Raw genomic sequence first — 26770 nt, 5'->3', positions numbered from 1 at the left:
AAGGAAGTTACCTAATTTTTTTAAATACCTAATTGTAACACTTTACAAAAAAAAATCACCGCTGTCCAGGTGCATAACAATGCATGACATTGGTGAATGACACGGACGATACGCAATTGCTTAAAATTATTTTTACGATATTAAAACTAAAGTAGTAATTGGTGAATCAGTATGATTTTTTTAAATACTTTTTTAGTTTGATATTTAGTTTTAATGTGTTATTCCTAGAGACTTTAATTTTTCGCGATTACGATAAAAGTATTTTTTGTGAATTTCGTGCTTTGTCCATTTCAAAACGGGTAGTATTTATACAAATAGAACAGTTAGAAAAAAATAGTAATCTGTCTAATATTCTAATACTTTGTCCGGGTCCTTGCCTTTTTACCTGGCTATCGATATCATATTTTTTTCCCTTATGTTACATATTTGTTAAGCTTCAAAACCTACTTGTCGGCACGCACATTTAGAAACTATTATAGATTAAATTGTTATCTATAAAGAAGATTAATCCTTATAGATAGTTGTATTATATTATATTTTTATATAACTAGCCTATTTAGCTTTAAATAGATAACTGTAAAATGCAATTTTTGTGAATTACTAAAGCTTATTCTCACACTAATTTCCAAGGCTCAAAACATAAAACAATTTCGCGATAAGGGCCAAATCCACGATAAACATTTATCAGCGCTATTTCTTGGTTATTATATTTATACATAACTACCTTATCTAGTTTAAAATAGATAACGGTAAAATGTGCGATTTTTGGAAATTCCAAAAGATTGTTCTCACAGTAATTTATAAGTCGCAAAATATAAAAAAATCCCGTAAAGGGCATACTCCACGATAAGCACTTATCAGCGCTAGTTCTGTATTATTATATTTATATATAACTATCCTATCTAATTTAAAATAGATAACTGTAAAATATCCGATTTTTGGAAATTCCAAAAGTTTGTTCTCACAGCAGTTTCCAAGGCTCAAAACATAAAAAAAATTCGCGTAAGGGCCCACTATAAACATTTATCAGGTAGGTATTTATAATAAAATTACCGACTTAACCCTAAGTGTTTTATGATATCGGGTAACTCTCTTAAATTCTTGAATAAAAAAATCATACTGTTTAAGTGATATTTTATGATCAAAAATGCACAAATGATAAGTAAATATTTACATATATCTTATGTATGTATATTATATTTTGTTTAGACCGAATAATGTTTTCATCTTTCAATTCTTTTCTAAAAAATATTACTTATATTTTCGTATGTACGTATATGTATATATATATATATATATATATATATATATATATATATATATATATATATATATATATATATATATATATATATTTTAATATGTATTAAATTATGTTAATTATTTAATTAATTATAAGATCATGATTTGCATCACATTTATTTGTAATGCATTTTTATTGTATCGCCCAAAAGACCATCGCCCATTTTGACCGATTGAATTGCCTCTATAGTATGTATGTATACTAAACACAGTAATTCATTAAAATACTAAATTAACCTAAATTTTCGATATACAACATATGTCATATGTGTATGATTAATGATAGATTAATGTTCTTACAGTTTAATATATAAAACAATAATCGTTTAATTAACTGAAATATATTATATAATATTCGTACTTAGTTGTTATTCGAGATAGAGTGTAGTCATATAAAATATAATATATACCCAAAAACCAACCAACTGTTTATCGTCAAATAGCAAAAAAGGTATGGCGTTAAATAGCAAAAAAAAGGTCTATACCTGCCCTAAACTTTATGCATTCATTGCAGGTAGAGTAGATATATATTTGTCAATTTAATGAAACACTACCGAACAAATCTAATGATAAATTTAAAATCAGCGTTTCATTTTAGTACAAAATATATGTATATCGTTCGTATGGGGATGGGAAGCCATACTTTCGAATGTACGTAATAATTAATAAATAATAATGTTTACATTGACTAATCATTTTAATCGTCATTACGCTCTGGCACATAAAATACTAATTTTACCGCCTATATCTTGTGAATTTTAATTCTTTGTAAATTTCTCACAATTTACTTATATTTTATATACCTAATTCCTAAAATATTCATTACTTGATATTCTCCAAGTATTTTTGCGCTCTTATGACGTGCGCTCTTTTTTAAAGCGCTCATATGACTCTGCGCATTTGACGCACGCTGTTTTATTGCAGCGCTACTTTGGTCAACGCTCTTATGACGCAGCGCTTATAATGCAGCGCTTATATGACGGCGCTCATTTGACGCACGCTCTTTTGTCCGGCTGCCACTCGTACCATCTATATTGCGATTTAAATAAATGAAAAACTTCCTTTTTAATGGCTAAAAATACGATACAGTGTGTCAGTATTATTCATATTATTGTGCCCGAAAAGAATGGCGTTGTTAGTTGACAATGCAGTGTAACCAAAACACAAATATATAACTATATGTCAAAAATCAGTATATATAAAGCTTATACGTATTTATTGGTATAGACTCTTTATGTATTTATATATTCTCCTAAATCATTGTACTAAAATTTTATAATACATTCACTTTACAGTATACTCATACGTTAATCTTGTCGATATTTCATTTTACTTTATCTATATTATAATAAAGAGTGGGTGGCTCTTGCAGAGCTTGCGATTTATTTTCGCCAATAAATGGGAAAACTGTATGTGCGGTTGTTATCAGCTGAAAATTTATTCAGCTGCTGGAACCGAGCGTGATAATTTCGTGATGCGATGCCAACGTTTAATGTTACCACGTAAACACACATTTTTTATCGCAAAACCCTTCGTGCACGGCGAAAATCCTACTCACTTTTATTGTGCTCTTTTTTAATAAATGTCGCTTTCGGTATGTGACGTACACGCAATCAACCCTTTAGTGGCTTCGTGTGTATTACACATACGTATAAAAGGGTACTATTGTATTATATATAATAATATTGTATGTTTCTCTATCTACACATCAGATACGAATCATTATGTACTAGTTTGCTGAATAAACTTTGTGTGTGAAATTATTATTCAACATTGAATTAATTAGGCAATCGCGCAATTATAATTTAAACTACATTTTCAATAATGATTCAATTTTTAAAGAAATCGTTTTAATTCAATGACAAAAAAAATCAGGAGTTTCATATGTGTATCTCTAAAATATATAGCACATAAATAAAAATATTACATTGGCTGTTAATCTTATTATTTTAATGTAAAATATAATAAATTCTACTATATCTTTTTTATCATATTTTAATTTGAATATTCTTTATCAAATAAATAAACAATATTACACATGTAATATATTATCTATGATATCAGATAGGGTGCTTTGATGTGATGTAATAGAGGTATTTCATTAATATAAAATTAAATTATCTCAATAAATACATTAAGCCAAAGATAAAATCATTGATAAAATATATACATAACTAACTAATTAGTACTTATTTGTTCTGCGAAATGTCTATTAACATTTAATTTCAGCTTTTAGTATTATATCTGATTATTTTTAAGTGCTAGTTTATCGAATAGCTTTAATGAGAGACTTAATATTATAAATTATTGAATAATACAATAATTGGATAATAAATACAAACACCTTTAAACCTCTTATTGAAATAAATATTATTTTATTCGCAAACGTGCATTCTGGATTGTTAATTTTAATAATTAAGTCATTATTGAAAACAAATATTTGCTTTAACAGTTTATTTTATGAAAAGCATAGCATTAAAATATACAAACTTGCTATTAATAATTTAACATTATTTATCCTTTGCGTAGGGTGACAAGAGAGAAAAATCTGGAAATCCTCATATTATACGGATTTTTTTTATAAAATAACAAAGTTTGTTACCACATACAATATTGGTCCTATTTTCTAAGCCAATTTATTTAGCACCGCCTCGAAAGCAACACGACCAAAGTTGAAACACACGAAAAGCACTATATCTATCCACTATTACATTACGCACAAAATAGTACTATGTGATATGTAATATAAATAAAATCCCTGAGCAACGGTTATTCACGTTGAAAATGAAACTTCAACTCCAAATTCTGTTTTTTTCTTCTTTCTATCCTATCCTTTTCTGTTTCCACGGTTCGAAATGTAATCACCTTATGACACGCAAGCTAGCAGCGTGTAACGACACAAAAAGTGTGGGGTCACTAAATCACCCCATAAACACCCACGGGATTAAATTACAAGTAATTTTATTATCTACAAACTACCGTAAAATTATATTGCCATATATTTTAAACTACTGTTAATGTTGTTGTAATCCAATTTAACGCCTAATTGATGAGGGTAATAAAGACGTAAATTTGTCGTTGGTTTTACAACACGAATCGAATACTAACTAGAGAAAACATTTTAATTGAAAATCTCTTTAATTTAAATTATAAATTCATTACATTGAATCATTTATTATTCGCAATACATATATAGTTCAGTATATACATACAATGCATAAAAAAATGTACAATATCAACGCTTGAAATACTTAAAAGTCAGATTAGCGTAGTCCTTTGAACAGCTTTTATGTTAGAAACAAATTTTAATCACAGATTCTTAGTCCTTAAATTATTTGCTATTTTTACTTATTTAAAAATCTTGATTATTACTTAAGCTTTCGTTTAAAATAATATCAAAAAATAATCGGAAGCACAAATTATTTTCAGAGGACTGAATTCACATGAATATATTCATCTATAAAACCACTTTTATTTTCGTTGAAAAAAATACCCAACGATTAGGTTAATTTTTAATAGTACAAAAAATAAATAAATTACTCTGAAAAAGCTAAAATAATACTTCTATAATTTGTGATATTTTTAAATGCAAAAAGAATTTGTGATTATCTATGAAACTCGCTTTTTTTGCAATGAGAATTTTTATAACATTTTTCTGAGAATGAAAAAGCTTTCATTCTTGTATGTTCTCATTTTTTACCAACATTATAAATATGTTCACTTTTATTAAACGATATCTATTTTTAAATATTTCGTACAAAGAGATACCCTTGCACATTGTAATTCTTACAATGCCCCCGAAAATTATTGCAAAATTGAATTGTTCGCGATCCGTTCTGAGCCCGTTTCTGGAGCGGCGCTTTGTACAATTAAACCAGACGCTTCCCAACGTCCTTTGTCATAATTTGATCACCGAAATCTTCTAGGCCCGCATTGTCACTACTGACGAGTCATGGTTCAGTTAACTCATCAGCTCACCTCATCCGTGCCCCCGCTCTCGATTTACCTCCGCAAATCTGTAACCAAATATTTGAGAGCCCTTTCAATGTGACCTCACGTCAATGCGAAATTGCGTACTTTTAGATTATATCCCACGAACCAACATACCTTTCTATCTACCCTTTTTGTATTACTCTTCAACGGGACTATTCATTATTCCCGGTTGACCGCAGTGACAACTGTGAAAAATTCCCGACTCGTTTTATCGAAAAATATATATTTGACGATTCTTATCACGTACGACCTCCCGTTCATTTTTGCACAAATAAATCTAAATCTTCAAATTGAATACAAGTCGTATTATCGTTACACGATGGCTGGAGTCCGGTCCTTTTACTGTAAAAAACTACTATATTTAGAATTTAGCTGAATTATTGACATATATGATGTTTTTATACAACGTCTCAGGGCTTATTCATATAACTCATGAGGTCAACAATTCGAGGTATAAAAATAAATGTTGTGAAGTGAATCATATTTTGATGTAAGAAATAATAAATCAGACTATAAAATACTATTAATTAAAAATATAAAAAAAGATTATTATTTTATTATCCTGTCAAATTGTCAGATACACAAATATAATAGATTGATACTTATAGACAATGATTTATAGTTTAATTTAACACTGCATATAATGTTAATTTAACTGTGTTGATATAATAATAAAAAAAAATATTCTTATAGATCAAAAATAAACTTTTGATTAGTCTTGAGATTTGCCATTCGAAAAAATCGAGTGCGAAGAGATTGGAAAATTAAGACCGCTCCTATCTATCGAAAGTTTTCCCCCTTGTCGAAATGTCGAATGTCCAAAAAAGCATTTAACCTTGCCGAATTCGATTAAAACCAAACAGTGTAAGTTTATATTACCGGCGACGAAGAAAATCCCAGATATAAAATAAAAACGAATTATTTTATTCACTGAGACATTTCGCCAAAAGTTCGTTACCGAGCAACGGAAACTTTAAGAGAATAGATAATTTTATGCACAATAGTGAAGTTTCATTTGAAAACAAAATTCATTAAGACTTTATAATAATTTGTCGCCGAGCATCCGTTCGAAACGCCAATTATTATTATACTGAAAACTTTTGTTATCTTAATAAATTAATATTTTATATGAAACAACAACATGGAAGCTGTATCTAAATTTGTCTCGTATTATTAAGATTATGATAATAAAATTTTAAAATTTGAATATAGTACTGTGTTTTTATTAAATATTAAATTCAACCAACTGTGCATATTGCATGCTGTCACATTTAACCCCTTGTTTTAACTGATTCTTGTGAAGCGTACGAGCTAACAGGATGATATCTCACGGGGTGTTAAATACGTATGTACCTATCTTATCTCTGTTAACGGCCACTTGACAATCCTAACGAAGCCGTTAATCCTAAGCTGGCGAGCAGAAAGCTCCGGATTAGGACTTTCCAACATCGATACATTCACATAGAATATACATATAATAAAATATACGATTCAACGTGCCGTAATTTTCTAAGAATATATTGAATGAATAAATTTACAATTGAATAATAAATAAGGATTACCTAAAATTGCATAATTATACGTGTACCACTGTATTAGTTTTTTTTTTTAATAATATGACATCTGCGTGTTTAGACTATTATACGTATATTTAAGGATATTGCTAATACCGGTTAGTGTGTCAGCTAGTGAAGCAATCTTTAAATTTGTTTAGTATATAGGTGCCAGTGTCGGGCGGCAGTCTCTAATGCAGGAGAGTACATGAAGTAGAATAGTGCTGATAAAAACCAAGACCTTACAAACCATTTCTATGTGCTTGATACAAGCGGCTTTGATAAATAGTACATGGACATTATGGCTAATTAAGCCATACGGTCCATTTATGCTCTTGTGTACATATTTATTTTGTCTTTAAATGTATAGATTTTGTGGCAAGGTAAAGTTTTTATTGAAAATTTGGGTGAATGTTTCAATTCTTTTTTCAATGTTTTCCTTATTATAATTATGGTTTGGACAGCTTATTATTAATATTTTATATTTTGTCAATGTTTACCACAAAATTATTTAATTTGTAAATTCATGGTGCTAAATACTAAAATTATTATTATTATTATTTTAGTGCAGATTTATTTAACACTAATATTAAATATTATAATTTAAAATTAATTCTTACTCTCTTTTTGGTATTGTAATATTCCAATATTTCGTTATCGGAATATTAGTCGAAGTAATCGGAGCACCAGTATAGAAATCCCTACCTTAAATACATATTAATTTCTTCGTGTATTATATTCTGAATATAAAAATTATATCAGTATAAGAAGCATTACTTGCTGTCATGGATGTGTCTACATAGTAAACAAATAATATTGACGTGTCTAGCAAATTGACGTTCGCGTCTAATGTGCGCAGCTTTATAGCCAAAGTTGTTTCTCGGTCGCAGGTGCTTCGTTTCGGCTTTATGGCTTTTGCGCTCGTTATCTCACTTGTCACATTTTGTTTGTTTTTCAGGCATCCGAATCCGTGATGTACAAGCTAAAGAACCAGACCATGCCGGCACCGAATCCGCCATGCCCTTGGACCTGTGAATTGACCAACGACGCGGGCTACGTGGTCTACTCGGCCCTGGGTTCTTTCTACATCCCAATGTTTGTCATGCTATTCTTCTACTGGAGGATTTACAAAGCAGCAGTGCGCACCACCAAGGCCATCAACCAAGGATTTAGAACAACTAAAAGTAAGTACTTTTGTCAGTTTATTAGAGTGTGGTTAAAACGCGCGACCTTACCGAGTATCTAAACTTTATATACTGCATATGTGACGTAACATTAATTTATTTCATAAATATATGTGCAGGTATAAACCTATATAAAAAATAAACGATACTATCGATCAAAAAAAAATACTTGAGTACTAGTTATAAAACCCCCAATAACACGGTAAATTAGTAAATTTCCATTATACGTTACTGCTAGTGCTCTTAATTATTCGTAATTTTCGACTATCGAATATGTATTATTTTCTCGGCTTTTACCGATATTAACTCATATAATGTAAATAAATAATTAATTGCTTGTAAAATATTATATACAGTAGAACCTCCAATAACACGGTAAATTGGGGACGCCTGATTCGTATGTATGTATTGCAAAAATAGTATTTTGTAGTAACCCAACTGCACGCACCCAAATAGCATGTCTATAATTTACCGTGTTATTGGGGAGGTCTACTGTATATATTTTTACTAGTATCGAATTTTGCTATAAATATATATAAATAAAAAAAAATATTTCCTCAATGTTTAAGGGTAAAAACATCTGCTTAATATATAAATTTATATTTCTTATTCAATTTATAAAAAAAACACTCAAACGAAATGGATTAAATACAAAGGTGTCTTTGCTTATATATCCTTGAAGAACAGGGGATTTCTAATTACTCTATCAGTTCATGATCCCTTGCCCAATTTCAATGATTCAGGGCGAAACCAGACTATTTGTTATTGCCTAATGTAGATCTTTTGTACGTTTTATGGCGTGGTCATCCCCTGGAATGTCCAATTCGGGGATGTTGTGCCTCCTTGGTGGAGATATTTGGAACTGACCCATTTATTTTTTTGTTTTTTATAGCATTTTGGGTTTACCTGTTCAAAAATTATATTGAATATGCGGATACAGATTTAGTTAAGCTGGCGAAATCAATTTCTTATTATTTAACATACGCTTAGTTACCATTTGTTTTATTGCTCCATTTTGTTACACTTTTTTATTATAATTTACATCAAAAATTTAAGAAGCACTGCTTCAATTTTATTTACAAAAATGTTTGTAGTGTTAGTTTTTCACGCAATAAAATAATTATTTATAGCATAAGCTACGATAAAATTCAGTATTATTAAAAGTTGTATTTCTGTGTTCTTTCTTTATGATTTGAATACTTAGAACATTTATATTAAAAATTAATAACCTTAAAAACATTTTATTAGAATCATCGCTAAAATTTATTTTACGCCAATGTGATGATTTGGGGCGGAGACAGATTTTTTTATATTATTTAATAAATAATTAGTTAGTTTACCTTTTATATATGATTATTTTAAAATCTACGAAATACATTGCATTATTTTTACTTTTTTAAAGTAGTCCTGGTTTTAATTAATGTTTGGTATACTGAAATGGCTCCGACTAGAAAAACTTCGTTTTTATCTTGTTCAAGGGGCACAAAAAAATCAATTTGTTTTATTTATCTGGCCCCTTCGTCTAATTTTATCGCAACAATTTAGCATGATTTTGATGTACTCAAAAAAATGTTTTCTTTACGACTGGATTATTGCGCAAACAAAAATTGCGCACATGAAAATTCCACAAAGCAAAAATTTTGAACATAGGTGATTGTTTGATTGTCAAATATATTTTACTTTTAATTCTAACTACTTTATATTTTTTATATTTTAAAGTAAATATTTGGGTGATTATAGAAAACTTTAGTATATCATAGCAATGTAAATTACAAATATTTTTAAAACATGATTTTTTTAATTACATTTATATTAACATTTATTATATCTACAGACATAATTTTTATATATGTATATTTTGACGATTTCTTAAATAAAAATATAAAATATATACATATGTATATTGATCATTTATGTTTAAAATTTTTGTTTTGTTGTATCACGCAAAAAAATTTCGCTGTGCGCAATTTTTGTTTGCGCAATAATCACTAAACCGTTTTCTATTCGTATCAATATTTGCAATATATAGGTTACAATAATTGTCTTTGAGTATTGTTAAGTCGAAAGTACTTTATCACAGTTTCCTTGTTCTTGGAGTCATAATTTGTTGCGCAACAATTAAAACGTGATATTCGTTGTGGCGTCTTTAAAGCGGGTTCGCTCTGGATTCCAGACATTGAGCTGTACCATAAGATGCGAAGAGAGAAGCGGCAGCTTCTGCGATCTTCTTTGGTCTGAAGTTAATTTGGCTTTTTCTTGGTTGAAGTCAATGTTGGAAGGCTTTTAAATATCTTATGCCTCAAACTCTGATGTGCTCAAGTGTCAGAGAAAATTTCTAAGAGGAGGTCCTCAGACAAACTGTCTGAGGTAAAGTGATGAGTGGAATTTTTCAGATGAAATGTCTATACCAATACTATCTATACCAAAGGCTTTCTGCGTGTTTAATTTTGAAATTTGCCCTTTTTCGGTGGGACTAGAGTCGAGAGTTTTTTTTAATACGAATAGGCAGGTAAGAAACGATAAATCCGAATCCATTGGTTATCTCATCCCAAGACGACGGATATTTAAATCCTTTCTGATTTATGGCACATACCCTGTGACCTAATTCGTTAAGAGGTTTTCCACTGTGTCCAATGATAACAAAGAAATCCATTTTTTTTAACGCTTAAAACAATTAATCAAAAGTCGAACCGGGTTTTTTTATGATTATCAGTATGAGTTAATCTCTCTAATTATAAATAGGAAAGTAGTTTAAGTGATGAGGCTGACAATATATTATACAAATCTGACATGGATCAATGGTATTAAATAAATTTAAATGTAAAAAATAGTTTATATAAAATAAAATTAAAAATAAAGGAATTAATATTATATTATATATACATACATCATAAACAGTATAGCTACTATCATAATTAATCAAAAACTGTTTTATGAAGAACAATGGCGTTATGTTGATATATGAATTTAATATTATAATGACTTGTGGAATTAGTGTGTGAACAATGTATAATGCCAAATAAAATTATTATTATATATTTTAATTAATATAATGAGCTTCAAAAAAAAAATTTATAAGCTTACAAAATAAAAAAAAAATAGTTTTTGCAATTTTCTAATTTTTGTAAATAAAATATATTTTTGAATATACATATATTATTTAGTAGTTTGTTGATAAAATGTCAGTTGCATGATTCTATTTAGAATTCACTTAATACGTCCCTCGCACACGACTCAATTTATCACTCTATTTGATACCGAATTCGAATATAAATAAAATAATAGTACCATTAGTTTAATCCACAAACTATCAGCCTCTTCGAAGATTATTAATACGAACACGCGTAGGTATAAATCGAGTACCTAAAGTTTGCCCATTTTGAGACGTATATCTGCGAGATATTAAACTAGGGATTTACATTCTAATGCGTTTTGATATACACGTATTAAACACAGATTTTATGATTAGCAAAATTTTCTTGGAAGACTGGATGAGTAAAAGTCTTGGATATTTTTAACATATGAAAAGTAACTGGAGTAGGAAGTTTTTTAACAGCACTTAAACTACTTGGGTTTATTATGTCAGTATATTTTCTAGTGCGTTTTAAAAAAAACTTAAGTCATACTATTAAATATAAAAACATTAGCAACTGAACCCACAAATACGCGAGTGCTGGGTGTTGTTTTTCCCTCAAAAGGGTATATATCAAATAATTACACAGTTTCTAGTTTATATGCTTATATAATATGGCTTTATCGGCTCATTTTATGAGATTCACATCGCACAAAAGGCATGAATCATGGATCTAGCCACAGAAAGAAAAAATATATATTACTACAAAAACACACTTTTGTGTAATTTACAAAAGAAAGCGAAAATACATCCTTATATGTATTGTAATTTATGCACTGATTGTGAAATCCGTATTTGCATACGTGTACGTTATCACGTGGTTGGATAATAATTCGCATTTCTGAGGATGACCCTATGTTAACTAATTAAACACGTGAAGCTTTGTGTTCTGAAAACAATGCATTCTTCTTAGGTAATATATTGTATAACAATGTATGGAATTTTATGTAAAATATTTTCCAAATTAAAGTATTATTATATTATATAAGGAGATATAGGTAAGAACTCTAGTTGCCTTAATTCGTGCCTTGTAGTATCAAGAAAATTAATAATGAAAAATTATGGACATAAATATATAATTTTATATTTGTATGTATAGGTTTTAATAATTCCTTCAGTAGCTTATATCGGTTTTTGTAATTGTTTATTTATTGAGTTTGAGCATTACGATTAGACTGATTGTCCTAATGTGTCATGAAAGTCGAATATCTAAATGAGATGTGACATCCAAGCAACGACACTCTAGAATCAGGGACGGAATCGTGACTCTCTATAAATGCCGATCTGAATACAATAGTATTTTTTCTAAAAAGGGCACAATGCTCTAACGCTTCTGGAAAAATGGCATTAAGATATAAATATAGTAAAGTTCTGTACTCTCTTGTAAATGTATCTCAAAATAATTCTATAAATTCTTTCTCGCAATGAAGTTTTTATTTTATGTTTTTTTTTTTATTAAAATATACAAACATTATCAATACAAAATTTTATAAGTCTAATATTTTTTATTGAAATATGAATTTAGTTCCTACATTAAAAATTGTATCTGGAGAAATTAGGTAGATATTAACGATTTATGGCATAAATTCTTTCTTAAATCGCAACTCACATAGATGTCTAAATCACATCTGCCCGTAATAAAAAAAAACATCAAAGGTAATTCAAACATCCTTTATTATTAATATCTGTCCACAAGACACAGAAAAAAAAAATACTTAAGAATTAGGAGGATTTTCGCGCGAGAGCAAACGATGAAAATTTTTTCATCTGTAAGTAGTTACCGCCATTAATCTCTCGTGTTTTGTTTTAATGGGGCATTTTTCAGCTGTCAAGTATGAACTTTCAGACGAACGTTTTTTAGCGTCCACGGAAAAAATTAGAAACGCGATGCCGAAACTTAATAATTTAGAACCGGACACCGCATCATAACGCCTGATAGCAACATAAAGAAATTCGATACCTTTATCCTCCGCTTTTAGATCAATCAAAATATTGTCATTTTCGATATTCTATCTCTCATTTTATTAAATATAATTTTCATGTAGGTAGTAACATTTTTTTAAATTTAATATTCATAATGAAAAAGCCTTGATACAAAAGCTATATTTAAATCTTGATTCAAGATTTTGATGTACATTACCATATATTGTATAAAAATAAGCCATATTTATTGGGCTTTTTTATGAAAAAAATATGTATTTTTTAATATAAGTACTTATGTGACTAAATATGGAGAAAATAGCGAAAGTAGCAACGTAAAAAAATCTGGCAAAGATTTGATGACATATGTACATGATATTAAGGTTGTTGTAAAAGTAGTTGCCTTTTATGATATAAACAAACTTTAACGTTTAAGAAGTTATGATAATCATTTATTTTATTTTTATTGCTAGATATAACGATCTTGTTTTAACAAACATTGTTGTTTTATAGAGAAACCACCTTTTTGACTTTTGATATAATAGGAGAAACAATAATTATATTGTGAAACTTTCCAGTACGATTGAAAAGTAGTTTAGTTTGTTAATAAAATAAATAGGGCAATGAGAGTAATCTTAAATAAAAATAGATTAACTAATTGTAAAAGTATGATTGATAGATTAGAATCGTTGAATGTTCAAGAAATATTGAGTATGAATGTTTTAGTATTTATATATTAGTTAGAAAATAATATGTTACCAGAATATTTTAATAATTAATTAATAAGAAATAAAGATGTACATAAATATAATACTAGAAATAGAGAAAATTTAAAGATAATTAAGTATAAGAAAACGAGTACAGCTAGGGGAGTTATGTACGGAGGTTTTGATTTATATAATAGTCTTCCAAGAGAAATCCAAAACAGCAAAAATATAACGGGTTTCATTAATGGAATAAAAAAACACCTTCGTACATATAGAAATAAATTATAATATTAAGTCTTTATTATTGTATATTTTTATTTTTTCTTTCTGTTATGTATTTTTTATATATTTTTTATATATGTTTACTAAATTTGTTAGATGTAAAGATTAGCTATTAAGCTAAATAAATTAATAAAATAAATAATAAATAAATACTATTTAAAATACCCGAGTTTAAATCTTGTATGAACCTTGGTGTTTTTTTTATTTTCTATGTTATATGAAAGGTGGGAATTAGTGATTATTATATTAATATGCTCAATTAACACATATTTGTTTTTTTTTTTTTTTTTAGTTTTATTTATAAATTTTGTGATGAATAATTAAAATATAATCAAGGTCATGCAGGTGGGATTTAATGAATTTAATTAAAAAAAACAATTTGGATACTTATTTTAGTCTTACAGTGTTGTGTTCACCCCGTATATAAAGTGAGATCACTTTAACACTAGGATAGTGACACTTAAACATCTTTGAATGAGATGTATTGAACTTAAGAGAGATTATATGGAAGAATACTAAAAAGTTACTACTCTGATACTTGCCATGTTTATAGCACAGACTTAGATAGAAAAGTTGAAAGTTGATAAGCGATAATTTGTTATGTCAATTAATGGTCTATCACCAGCTGTTACATACGGATGTTTAGAAATTTTCCCTGTGATATGTCTTCGATAGCAAACTAAATAACCCAAATCCTATATCAACTGGTTCATATGTATCACTTATTTTGCTTGTTCTTGTCGATTTATAATAAAACAAATCTGCTGTACTATTTACATTGAGTTTTCCAGATAGATACAATAGTTTCGATAGTGAATTTTTTTAATATTAATGTTTAAATAACATATTTTACAAAAAAAATAGTAATTTATAGCAATTTAAAAAAAAAAACAGAAAGCACTATTATTAAATCCAATATTATATCAAAAACACCTTTAGCCGTCCTTTTACATTGAAATTTTCAAATTGTGTTTTCAAAAAGGGTTTGCTACACTTCAACGGTATCGAAGGTAAATATTAAAACCGGAAACCCCACATATGTTCTGGATAAATGCGATAAGGATTCACCAAGAAAACCCTATATGGGTCAAACCTGTCCGGTAAAGATATGGAAATCCATTAATTTATAGAACTTCTACATTAATCTACGTTTTCTTAATATTCACTAAAGTGTAAAATTATTCTTTTATATAAATATAAAACATACGTATAAAGTATAAAAAGTACTCTTAAGATTGGATATTATTTTAACATACCACAAATGTTTCTCGCTTCAATAAGATGAAAAAATCGAAAAAGGCATCAATGTTTTTCTCTTCGCAGCCCTTTTTTGTAAGCATTTTATACGTAAAGGTAATCCTTACCTTATTTTTTTTTTGTTTTCTGATCAGAACTTATTGTGCGCCCTCTGTTTCGCTTCGTTCTAGATTTAATGCCCGACTACAATGTGTGTAGGGTTATACATGTGTGTATGTACGAGTTTGGAAGGACGCCGAAATGGAGGGATAAACCAGCCCTAAGATTATCGATAAAAGTCCTTTTACACGCAACGTGACGGTCGAATCTAAATAAAGGGTCCATTTTTGTCAAATACAAAATGGATCGCTCGCATGTCGCCATAATAAAATAAGACATGAATTATGATTGAGGGACAAAAACAAGGGAATAAATCACGCTTTTACATCGATGTAATACTGTGAATTTGCGGATGGGTTGCTTTAGAGTCAGTAAAACAACGTAGATATAAAAGAATATATTGGAAAATGTATAAACATATTTTCCGAATATAGTCTAGCTATACACGTTATCGAAAAATAAGTTCTTACTTAAATACAACATATACTAAATAAGTTATTTTAATTGACGTAAAAGTTAGAAGTATTTTCCAACTTTTCCACCAATAAAATATAACTATAACTAATTGTATATATACGTAATTAAGAAGTATACTAAACACTTAGCACATGTAAATAATAATATGTTGAAAACGGATATTTTTTCATTAAGCTAACGCAAAACATTTTAAAAGTTTAGGGGGGAAATACATGTCGTTGAAATATCGAACTATTTTATTATGAAGCTATTTACTTTTATTGTTATTTTTTTATTCTCACCTTTACCTTTGTAACTCTTTAAGTCTAATCGAGTAAGACATTTCACGTTTCAACGATTTGGATTGACAGCAACCTGCGCACAGAGGAGCAAAATAACCTAAGTCATTACAAAAATAATTTATACAAATATCAAGCGATAAAAAAATTATCTATAAAAATATAAAACTTTATATATTTTGTTATATTCATCTTATATTGAATATTTATTAAAAAAACAAGACCAAATTAACGTTTTTTATCCCATGAGCTCACAGCTAAATGTATTATTATTTTTTTTGCTCATTTTTAAACAAAAATTGAATTTTTCAAAAATTAAATTAAGTATATATTTATTTATTTTTTTGTCAAATATACAATGACAAAAATACTATTTATTTACTTAGCTGATTTTATGCTATGTTAATAATTAGTAATTTCTCGGTACACAAGTAACAGTAATCAGAATATTGTTTTGTGGATCGAAGGACCAGATTTTCAATCGGTTTGATGATAGAAAAAAATAGAAAATAAATATGAAAAAATGGTCTTAGTAATTCAACTATTTTAAACATTATGTGATTAATCAGTTTGCCTGATCAAAATTAGGAAAAAATAATTCTCAATAAACTGCATATTTTTAAATTAGTTAGTGTTAGTCTCAGCATATTTGCTTACTGGTGTTTTGCTATTTTATGTTATTTATTTTTCTGTACTTTTTAAAGGGTACAATATTTCTTTCATCTGCTTAAAGACTTTCATATGGTTAGAAATAATGTTTAAGTAACTATATTTGATATATGTAATTCTATACGTTTGTTTTTGATGATTTGTCTTATTATAAATATTGTATTTACCGTTCAAAGTTTTAAATAATATTTTCGATTTTTGCTGTCGTGAAAATTTATGTCAAAAACATTACAAAAATGTTCACTTATTGAACGTATTCGTAAATTGTGAAGTGGGGGGGGGGCAAATATAATTTTTACTAACGTGTGCAAACTATTCTAGCTAGCGCACTGTTTAAGACAACTATAAAAAAACTACAAATTATTTAGATAAAATTTTGCATAAAAATGCTTTTGATCATTTAAATATGCACACGATATTTTTCATCTTGCTTTATATTTCTCAGTTAATATAATTAAAAATATTAAAAACGCTATAATTAGAAGATTAAACTATTTAACTGAAAGATCAAATTAAAAATGAAGAAAATATGTAAATCTTAGCATAGAAAGGATATACAAAAATTTTCTTACTTAATACTACACTGTTTTAGTATTACTATTTTTTTATATTCATGTGTTATCATAATGCTAGTTTATATTTTTATAGTTATGTACTACAAAAACTATCGCTATTTAATCATTATTTTAAAGTTAAAAATATGTAGTATTCACCAAATTGGCTTCCGATAGCAACGAAATCAATGTCAATAGTTTCGTTCAAATATTTATTAAGCTGTCGAAAAATCGTAGCGCCGATTCAGACCGCGGGCTCGTTGGTCGTTAATTTACTTTATTCGTCTTAACCAAGATATGTACTTACAACTTGGTCCTAACAATTAACAAACTTAAACCCATGCATATATTTTATCATTTTTTGTAATCTATCAATGATAAAGGGAAATATTTTGTTGACTACCATCTTTCAAAAAATGTTTTATCTACTGCCTGTTTTGTCTATTGGTCTATCTGACGACTTATTTTTTTGGACGTATCACTTGCAACGCTGTTCTGTATGTCGTTCGATAAGCCCATGGTAAATGTGACCTTTAATGACCTGCCTCGCCTATCCGTTTGATGCGTATGTGGCAATTCATGTACTTCAGCTCTAAAGTTCACACACTAGTGTTTGCCTCTAGCCGCAAAACATTCATCATCGCAGTTCTACCCTTGTCGCAGGCCGTAGCAACGTGAATGTACTTGTTAAGGTTGTGGCTAAGCATTATTGGCAGGTAGCTGTATCCTCTAACCAAACCAAAAACCTTATTTTGAGCCAGCTTCACATTGAGAATGATACATATTGATTTATCTTGAGAAACAAATTATAATTAAATCGCTACAAACTCAACGAAATGTTTTGCTACTAATTCTTATTAGTTTGTTCACAACTCGAATATACATTAAGACCTACAAATTAATACTTAAATAATATAATTAGATAGAGTAGAAAGATTTTCATATAAAAAATCGTATTTATTTTTTGTAGTAAGCGCGCTCTTTCTATTTATTAAATATCGGTATGAGGTTCGTGATGGCAGCAAGCACTTATAAGCAAAGTTCCAAAATATGTTGTTTAAAATTTAAGCTAAGGATTTAACTCTAGATTTATATTTTACGTTGCTGCCTCGTTCACTGTGTGAAAGCTGTGGCAAAGTTTGTTTTATTCTGGTTGATTTGAATTTTCCACCTCTCAAAATTTTTTTTAAAAATCTGTAAATTATTCGCAATTAGTTGTGGACTGTAAAAACACGTTAAAATTTCTATATTGAAAGCATAAATAGATAAACGAGATTTTTTAATTTTAGGATATCGTTCGTATAAATACGCAGAATTTATATTTTACGCAGAAAGCAGATACTCATCAGTCTTATATATATATATATACAGTTTGTGAATCAAAGCGTCAAAAAGCTTTTTCTATATCTAACATTGCAAAGCCGTATTTTTTTCATAATAAAATTAGCGCTTGTATGCTAAATTTTCGAGTTATTTTTTGCTGAAGCTAAACTATTATTCTTCATATAAAGTAATAATCAATAAAAATTACACTAATATAATTATTTTCTTCTCTTTATTTTCACCCTTACAACATAAAAAGGTAATATAATATAGCATAGCTCGATGCCCAGGTTAATGGCCTTAAGCCAAGGAACTGGAAAAATATATTAGACACTGATGTGTTAAAAGAAAAAATCATCCGCATATGCTACTAGCTCGCAACCATGCGGAAAAGTCGTCAATAGATAGGGATGAAAAACTATGGATAAAATTGATTAGTAATTTAAATGTATTTTTCAATATTTCACAATTAATCGATTCACGATAATAAAATTTTAAAATAAATATTTAAGATCTTAAACATAATTTCTACTCTTTTATGATTCATAAAATCATATTATGTTTTAAGTTATTTTGTTTGAATCTCGTATTTGTGTAAATTTTAATATCATTTTATTATAATTTTAATTATTTTTAAATTACACGTGTTTGTATTTATTATTTCTGGCGCAGTTTACGATTAAGGAATTGTGAAAATGAATTTTAAATGTATTCAATATGTAGACATTAATCCTTTCCACAACGTCGAAGTTGAGATGTATTCAAAACTCTCTCATATCAATCCTTTTGCCCACATGTTCTTCATTGATCTATGTATCAAATTTTGATAATATTTTAGCGTAGTCAAATATTTGCCTCACTTCAATTAATATATATGTATGCTTTATAATTTCAGCATACAATTTTTCACTTGAAATGCAATTATTAATTAAATTAAAAATACTATCGTAAACTCCAAAAAAATAAATAAATATTATTTTTAAATCTAACTACATTGTATCAGCTTAGCATCATTGTATAAACTCAAGTTTACCGTTGCAAGAGCTACATTGCTTAACTATAATGTTGATTTGTTAAGTTAAGACTAAATTCATATCATATATAACTTTTACGATTTTTTTTTGTTATCTTATAAAATAATTCTGGCAGTGTTAATTTTATTATTATTTACATCAAAACAGTGCAATTAAAAAATACACTTTATAAAAAAGATTTACATATACTTATTATGTTGATATAATATTATGAGTAAGTTGATATAACCAGGGCAGTTTTGATTGATTTATTTTCAGACAGGCAAGCTGATTTAGTCGTCAAGCTTGTTTATTTTTGATTAAACGTAACATTTTCAATTAATATACACCTTGAAAATTTAAACAATGCTACCCAGCTTGAGTGAACGATCAGAAGCGATGATTTATTCCCAGTCACGTATTCACAAAGCGCTCTCGTTTTAATGCTTTCCCTCGTCAAGAATCACGTCTAGTTCTCGCAACTGAGAAAAATGTAGAAACACAAAGAATGTAGTACATATGTGCATGTTTGTATATATACATATATGAAAAATTGGCAAAGCGGGAGCGTCTCACGAGTGCCGCGGGACGAATCCTTTTTTTAGATTAAAATTGTTTGTCAGCGATAGGGCATCTCAACCCTAGGCTGACGCACTTAAATTGTGACGAAGGAAAACATGTCTGTCACAAAACATCTTTGTGATTCGAGCCGTGGCGTGACAGCCATGCAAAGAAAAGATGACACCATTTTGATTGATCGATACAGAAAGCGTATCAAGTGTACCTATCGCGTGTGTCTTGCGTTTGACGCAGCACATACGATGTTAGATAGATTTAACCCTAACCACTATCAGCGGTCTGTCAGATCACTCACATTTACGTATTTATCAGAGGAAATATCTTAGATATCTCAATAAAAGGGAATACGTATAGTATCCATATTTGAATGTATGTCATTGTAGAATTCGTAGTTTTCGCATCAAAGCATCTATTCGTAGAAGCATTGAAAAATAGTGACTACAATTTGTGAGTAAATCGCGATTACAACCCTTATTCGAAATTCACGCTATCCAACTCCTCAGTAAGCTAATCTTAGACAAAGATATATTTGATAGTAAATACTATATATTTCACTATTAATAAAATAATTCTACCTTTAAAAATCATATCGCACTTATAGAAATATATTATATTTTATGACTAGTCAATGTATGCACTATCAAATTACTTCAGTAACAGTACACACAAAAAAAGATATTACTCACATTTCGGTGTTCGTCAAAGTATTAAAAATGTTCACTTAACGTACAATAATTGCCACATTAAAAAATCATAATTATTTTTTTGATTACATGTTTAAAAATAAAAAGTGGATTTAAAGAAAAAATATTTTAAGCATCATTTTGTTGATTATTTTTTGGAAAAATCTTAAGTAGAAAAAAAATTGCAAAATTATTTAAAGTAAATAAAAAAAAAATTTTTAATAAAATATACCTTAAAATATAATATTTTTATTGTTTTTAGCACGTGTAACTGTTTAAATAAAAATTAGCTTAAAATAAATATGTTCTTTAAAAATATTATTAAGCAACATTTATTTATAGTGTGACCCTAAATGAATAATATGTGCATTAAAATTAATAAACTGTGCATTAACGTAAACGGCAATTATTTTTTTAGTAGCCTAATATTTACGTGAATATCACGTGTCTCTTATTATGTCTGGTGCTCAATGTTTTTTAACATTTGATAATGTTACTTTCTGCTTTTTTTTTGCTTTCTGCATTAATTCATTCGCTCTAACAAAATTATAAAAGAGCAAGCTTTATTAATAAATCTAAAATATACGTTACTTATTATCTAATATGCAAAAATATTATATACACTATACTTACTGAACAACATAAGACGAGAGGTTAGGAAGGCAAAATCACTACCGTAATTATAAATAAATCCAAACCAAACCGTCCATAAATTATGCAACACATAAGAATTACGGCGTAATCTGAACAATCGCAGTTTACGGATACATTCTGAAATGTGACCTAGCCGCGTTATCATGCCGTAACTTTGTCCTAGTTAACAGTATGGCCAAGGTTAATTCGTTAATCTTTAACTAGGGTAGTAGTGGATTTGATAGCGCTTCATAATGAGTAGGTGCAGCGTTATCCAATTAAGCCGGCGGGCGTATAATTACCGCACACACACAGTGTCGAGGATCTATTTCGCATATCAATGACTTAATCTCGGTGTAATGACATTAAGGAATTATCATAAACCTTACCTTTAAAATATGCATAAATCTATATATAGTGGCCCAAAACGATTTTCAATAAAAAAATATTTTTTATTAAAGAGAGTGTGGAAAAAATATACATTCATTTTTACTCAAAAGCGTTTTTTAAGATTTTGCAAAAACCGTTTTTTAGTGTTTAAAAAAATTTGTTCAAATATATATTTAAATGTTTATGTTATTGATATATATAATATATTAAAAAAATAATAAAATCTTAACTAAAAAAAAAATTATAGAAAAAATTCATTATTAAAAAAATAAATAAAATATTAGTAACAAAAAAATTGGAAAAGCCTAATTATAAAAAAAGTTCTTCATTTGTAATATTTGATGCACAATGGATAGAGATACTACCCAAATTTATTATTTCCATTTGTCAGATTTAGAAAGCATGACAAATTTTCTTAGTTGATAAAAAGTATTTTATTAATGTTTCCAAAAATAATTTTAAATAAAGAACATATAAAGTATAATATATTAAAACATTAAAATCCACCCTTTTTAATATTGTATTTCATGGTTCGTCTAGATTAAATTCAAGTGTAAAATCTGCCATTAATTTGATAATGCACTGTTAATGATATTTATCTAAATTTAATTATTTTTATTAAACAGAAAAAATAAATTCGCAAAGTTGTATATTTAAACATAATGATGATTTATATTTACAGAATTTAATATAGTTTTTAATATTTTTATGTCTAGGTCGGATGCTTCTCAGTTATATTAAGAGACTCCAAATATCCGTAATTTTCTACTACTATTACGTTAAATACTTGATGATTTCCTGTCACCGCATTTATTACAAAAGTTGGCAGAATCGAATTAATAATAAGCCTAAAGCATCCTGAAAATTCATTAACACTAAACGCGCTGCTCTGTCGACGCTGAAAGTAACGAATTTCGATGGGAAAACTTTGGACGTTTCATAAAATATTGCTGACGGCTTCGCGAACATTTTCGTTGTTTGATGAATCATTTTCGCCTTTCGCTCAGTCGCTTTCTTCATCTTTTCTTAGGTCTTCAGTATAGACCATTAAGGAAAAGATCTTAAATATGGAGAAATTTAAAACAGGAGCGTTCTTATGGACCTGATTTAATTTTGATGTGTTACGAAGTCAGTCACACTGCTCCTCTAAAATGTATTTTTAATTTAAATCGCAAGTCGTTATCATTTCCTCATCTTATGAAATGCATAAAAGTCACCCTATTCATAAAAAAGGTGACAAATTCTGCATAAAGAACTATAGACCTGTCGCAGTGTTGTCAGCTCCCATTGAATTATTCAAAATAATTATCCATAGATAAATTATTAATGCAAAATATTACAAAATAATTAATAACAAAGTTTTTTTGGACCAACTAATATTAAAGCTAGCTTTATATTGTTATATTATAAAAAATCAGCAGAAATAAAACACTATATAAAATACTTGATGATGATGAGGAAAATTATCTTATAACACTTAAAAATAATTTCATGCAGTATAAGTGCATTTTTGGAAAAAATAAGTTAATGCTTTTTTTTCCTTCTTTTATATTTATAATGACACAGTCACCTATCACACCTGTTTATTTTTAAATTCGTTATATTATAACCGCAATTATTTTTAAAAACGATCGAATAATAGCTTTTATTTTATTTATTAATTTTCACATTTTAGAAAAGACAACTTTAATTTTAATATAAATTTAAAATTATTATTTTTATATTTTTCATAATTATTTAATATTAAAAGTAGTATAAGTATATTTAAAGCTAAAAAAAACTTAATTTTGTTTAACATTTTTATTAATTATTATAGCATTATAAATTGAGTAAAAAAATTACTCGAATTAAATAACGTTTGCCAATATTTTTAGATTGAATCAAACCCCGTAAATATCTCAATATATGAATAAATGGACTTATACCACTTTAAAAAACAACGGCTCATATCTTCAAAATAATATTCAAATTAATGTAGCAAATTGTAAATTAGTTTTATCAAAACAGTGGAAAATTCTTTTTCAGTTACAGTTGAAGTCGGTTTTAATGTCAGCTATTTGTTAATAAAACACATGATTTTTCTGTCATTTTTTAGTGCATCTTATTTTCAAAATCTTTATGATTTATTGTTAATATTTATGCATATTTATTGAGACTGTATTTTGCAACTCAATATGTAAAATAATCCCATTTAATTTACTGAAGTATTCAAAACATTAGGTTATCAAACAATTTTAATTTACAATTTAAAAAATATATTAATGTGTATTTTAAGAGTTCGTATTGACTTAAGATATTTACTACCATATATTAAAAACACTGCAGCTGCATAATATTTGTTCAGAAATATGAGTAATTTATAAAATTTCGGCAATTACAAAGTGTTTTTGATCTTTAGTTTGAATGCGGCAAGCTGCTTGTTACATTTTATATTTTATGACCAAGAGCGTTAAAAATATCATAAAAATGAAAATACAAATTTTGTATGGCATATACAAATATGGCGTTATTTTGGAGGGGGGGGGAGATACTACGTGCGTTATTAAAATGAGTTTTTATAGTTAGTGTTTTAATAATCTTTAATTTATGAATTACAATATATTAGTTAATAGTTAACAAATATAAAAATAAATAAAATTATATTTCGTATTCGAATATTTGGATTGGAATCTCTAGATGCTATACTATATTTTTTGCTTTGTGTCAACAACTTTTATGTTTAAATAAACTCAATACAGTAAATTTTATGTAAATCAGATGACCTTAGAAACGTATGTTTAAATTATAAAACGATGACATTTATTTTGCATGTTTATATTGTAGATTCAGTAAGTATATAATATAAAGTCAGTCTTTAATTAGGTTTTAAGGTGTTCTCAACAATGCTTATAGAATATTGCTTATATGAAAAATGTTTCCTGTTTATTGGCCATCCTGCATATACATTCGCAACCGGAAATGTCCGGAGATGTCGTAAACAGCACGAGTCTCGTAAATTATGCTAAATTGACCCAACTTTAAATTCATTGCCTTTCCGAACGACACGACTTGCTGATTTTAGACACCGCTAACTGTGCACTATGCTATCTTGGTTAAGTTAAAATAATCGATTATGCGTCTTTTCGCTAAGCAAATGTTTTAGCTCTATAAATCGTGGCGATAATTTAATTTACCTCTTAGTTGGATCAACATCGTTACATAATAAATATAAAAGTATTTTTTTACCGTAATCCAATTGCTTGTTAACGCTGTAAATAAGTAATTTAAATAATTACCGTTCTAAATATATAAGGTGACCCAAGAAAACCTCAGGTGAGGCTAATTTTAGACCCATGTATTTAGCGGTTGACGATGAGGTAAAACAGCGTCTGTAATATTATAAAATGATATTTTTAAATTAACGTACACGGTATGTAAGGTAATGTTGTTAACCCGCAGGCTGAAACAATGTTAGCATATAGGTAGCCCAAAAATATAAAACATATTTAAAAATCCATTAGTTTTATATAAAAAATATAAAAACACACTTTAATATATATATCCTTAAAATTTTTAAATAAATTATGTAAATAGTCTTAATCGAAACTAAAAATTAATTAACCGTAATGTTTTTAATCCAGTTAATATTTTTTTCTCTGCGGTAATGCGCATGTTAATCTGTATCAATATAAGTTGCGTAGTTTGTGTATAACAGCTAGTTATTAACGACGCATTTTATCACGCTCGGCGACTAATTTATTTCGAAGATGAAAATGATTTTTTTTGAACAAAACGTTAAATTTAATTTTGCATTAAGAATGTAATAAAATGTGAATTTTAAAATATACTTTTTCTGAGAATACTTTTTATAAACAAAAGGTTTAGGAATAATACAAATGTTGTCAATAAAGCCATGAAAATAATAAGAGATAGAGCGGTCTGAAACAGAAACCAATAATAATGTGAAAAAAACGAACATTAGAGTAAAGCTACGTCGTTCGGTTATTAGAGAAAAAAATTGTTTGACATTTTGAACTCTTTTAACAAAATCTGCATCGTCAAAATAATGCTGAGTAATTGTTAAAAGAAGTTGATAACGCATGTTATGAATTATGTATGTATGGTTATGCTTTCAAAAAAAAGTCAATTTTATCATTCCATCCGATCATTCTAAAAAGTCAATACAAAAAAGTACGTCAAGTTTGATCAAATATCATGATTTTCCATATAGTTTTCTAAAATTATAGCAGTAAAGTTTACTTCTTACCATTATATCGTTCGGGCAATTGTGCTTATCTGTGTTTTTCGCCCTTTTGGTAAGACGGCTATTTACAAAACTGTGGCTGTTGGGTAATTTTTTGAAACAGATTACGTACGGCCGTTTATATGACAATCGCGAATGCACGTGTTATCATCTCTCGATTTTTTTTCGAAGAATATCTCACTCTTTTTAATTCTTGGCGGACTCTTTGACTTAATCTGCAATAAGGTTTTCTTATAGATGTGTTTTGTTTAAGCAAAAAAATTTGTCCTAAATGTTTTTTAAACCCGTTTTTGTTTATTACATGCCGACTGGCTTTATTACGGAGGTTTATTATTTATTACAGTTATATTCAGATTCACACTTGTATATTGGCTAAAAGCTGTTGACCGTTTTAAAACCTTTATTGAGTGGGTTAATTAATGAACTCTACACAATATATGATGTTACAGTTATACATAATTTTCTTGATGGTAAAAATTACAAGAATTGTAAGCAAAT

At 28.0% G+C, this 26770-nt stretch overlaps 1 protein-coding gene across 2 annotated transcripts in view; it reads left to right on the top strand.

Moving 5' to 3' along the window:
• The window catches only part of Oamb (Octopamine receptor in mushroom bodies), a 190012-nt gene that overhangs the window by 132771 nt on the left and 30471 nt on the right, over positions 1 to 26770 (top strand). For both annotated transcript variants that reach the window (XM_088199107.1, XM_088199108.1), the window contains exon 5: positions 7807 to 8032. In XM_088199107.1, the coding sequence (XP_088055233.1) occupies positions 7807 to 8032 (226 nt within the window). The remainder of the gene's footprint in view (positions 1 to 7806; positions 8033 to 26770) is intronic.

This window comes from Plectrocnemia conspersa, unplaced genomic scaffold (genome assembly GCF_051122295.1).
Source record: "Plectrocnemia conspersa isolate PC_06_02 unplaced genomic scaffold, ASM5112229v1 ptg000012l, whole genome shotgun sequence".
NCBI lineage: Eukaryota > Metazoa > Arthropoda > Insecta > Trichoptera > Polycentropodidae > Plectrocnemia > Plectrocnemia conspersa.
The sequence above is the reverse complement of the archived record's forward strand: the minus strand, read 5'-3'. Positions and strand labels throughout refer to the sequence as shown.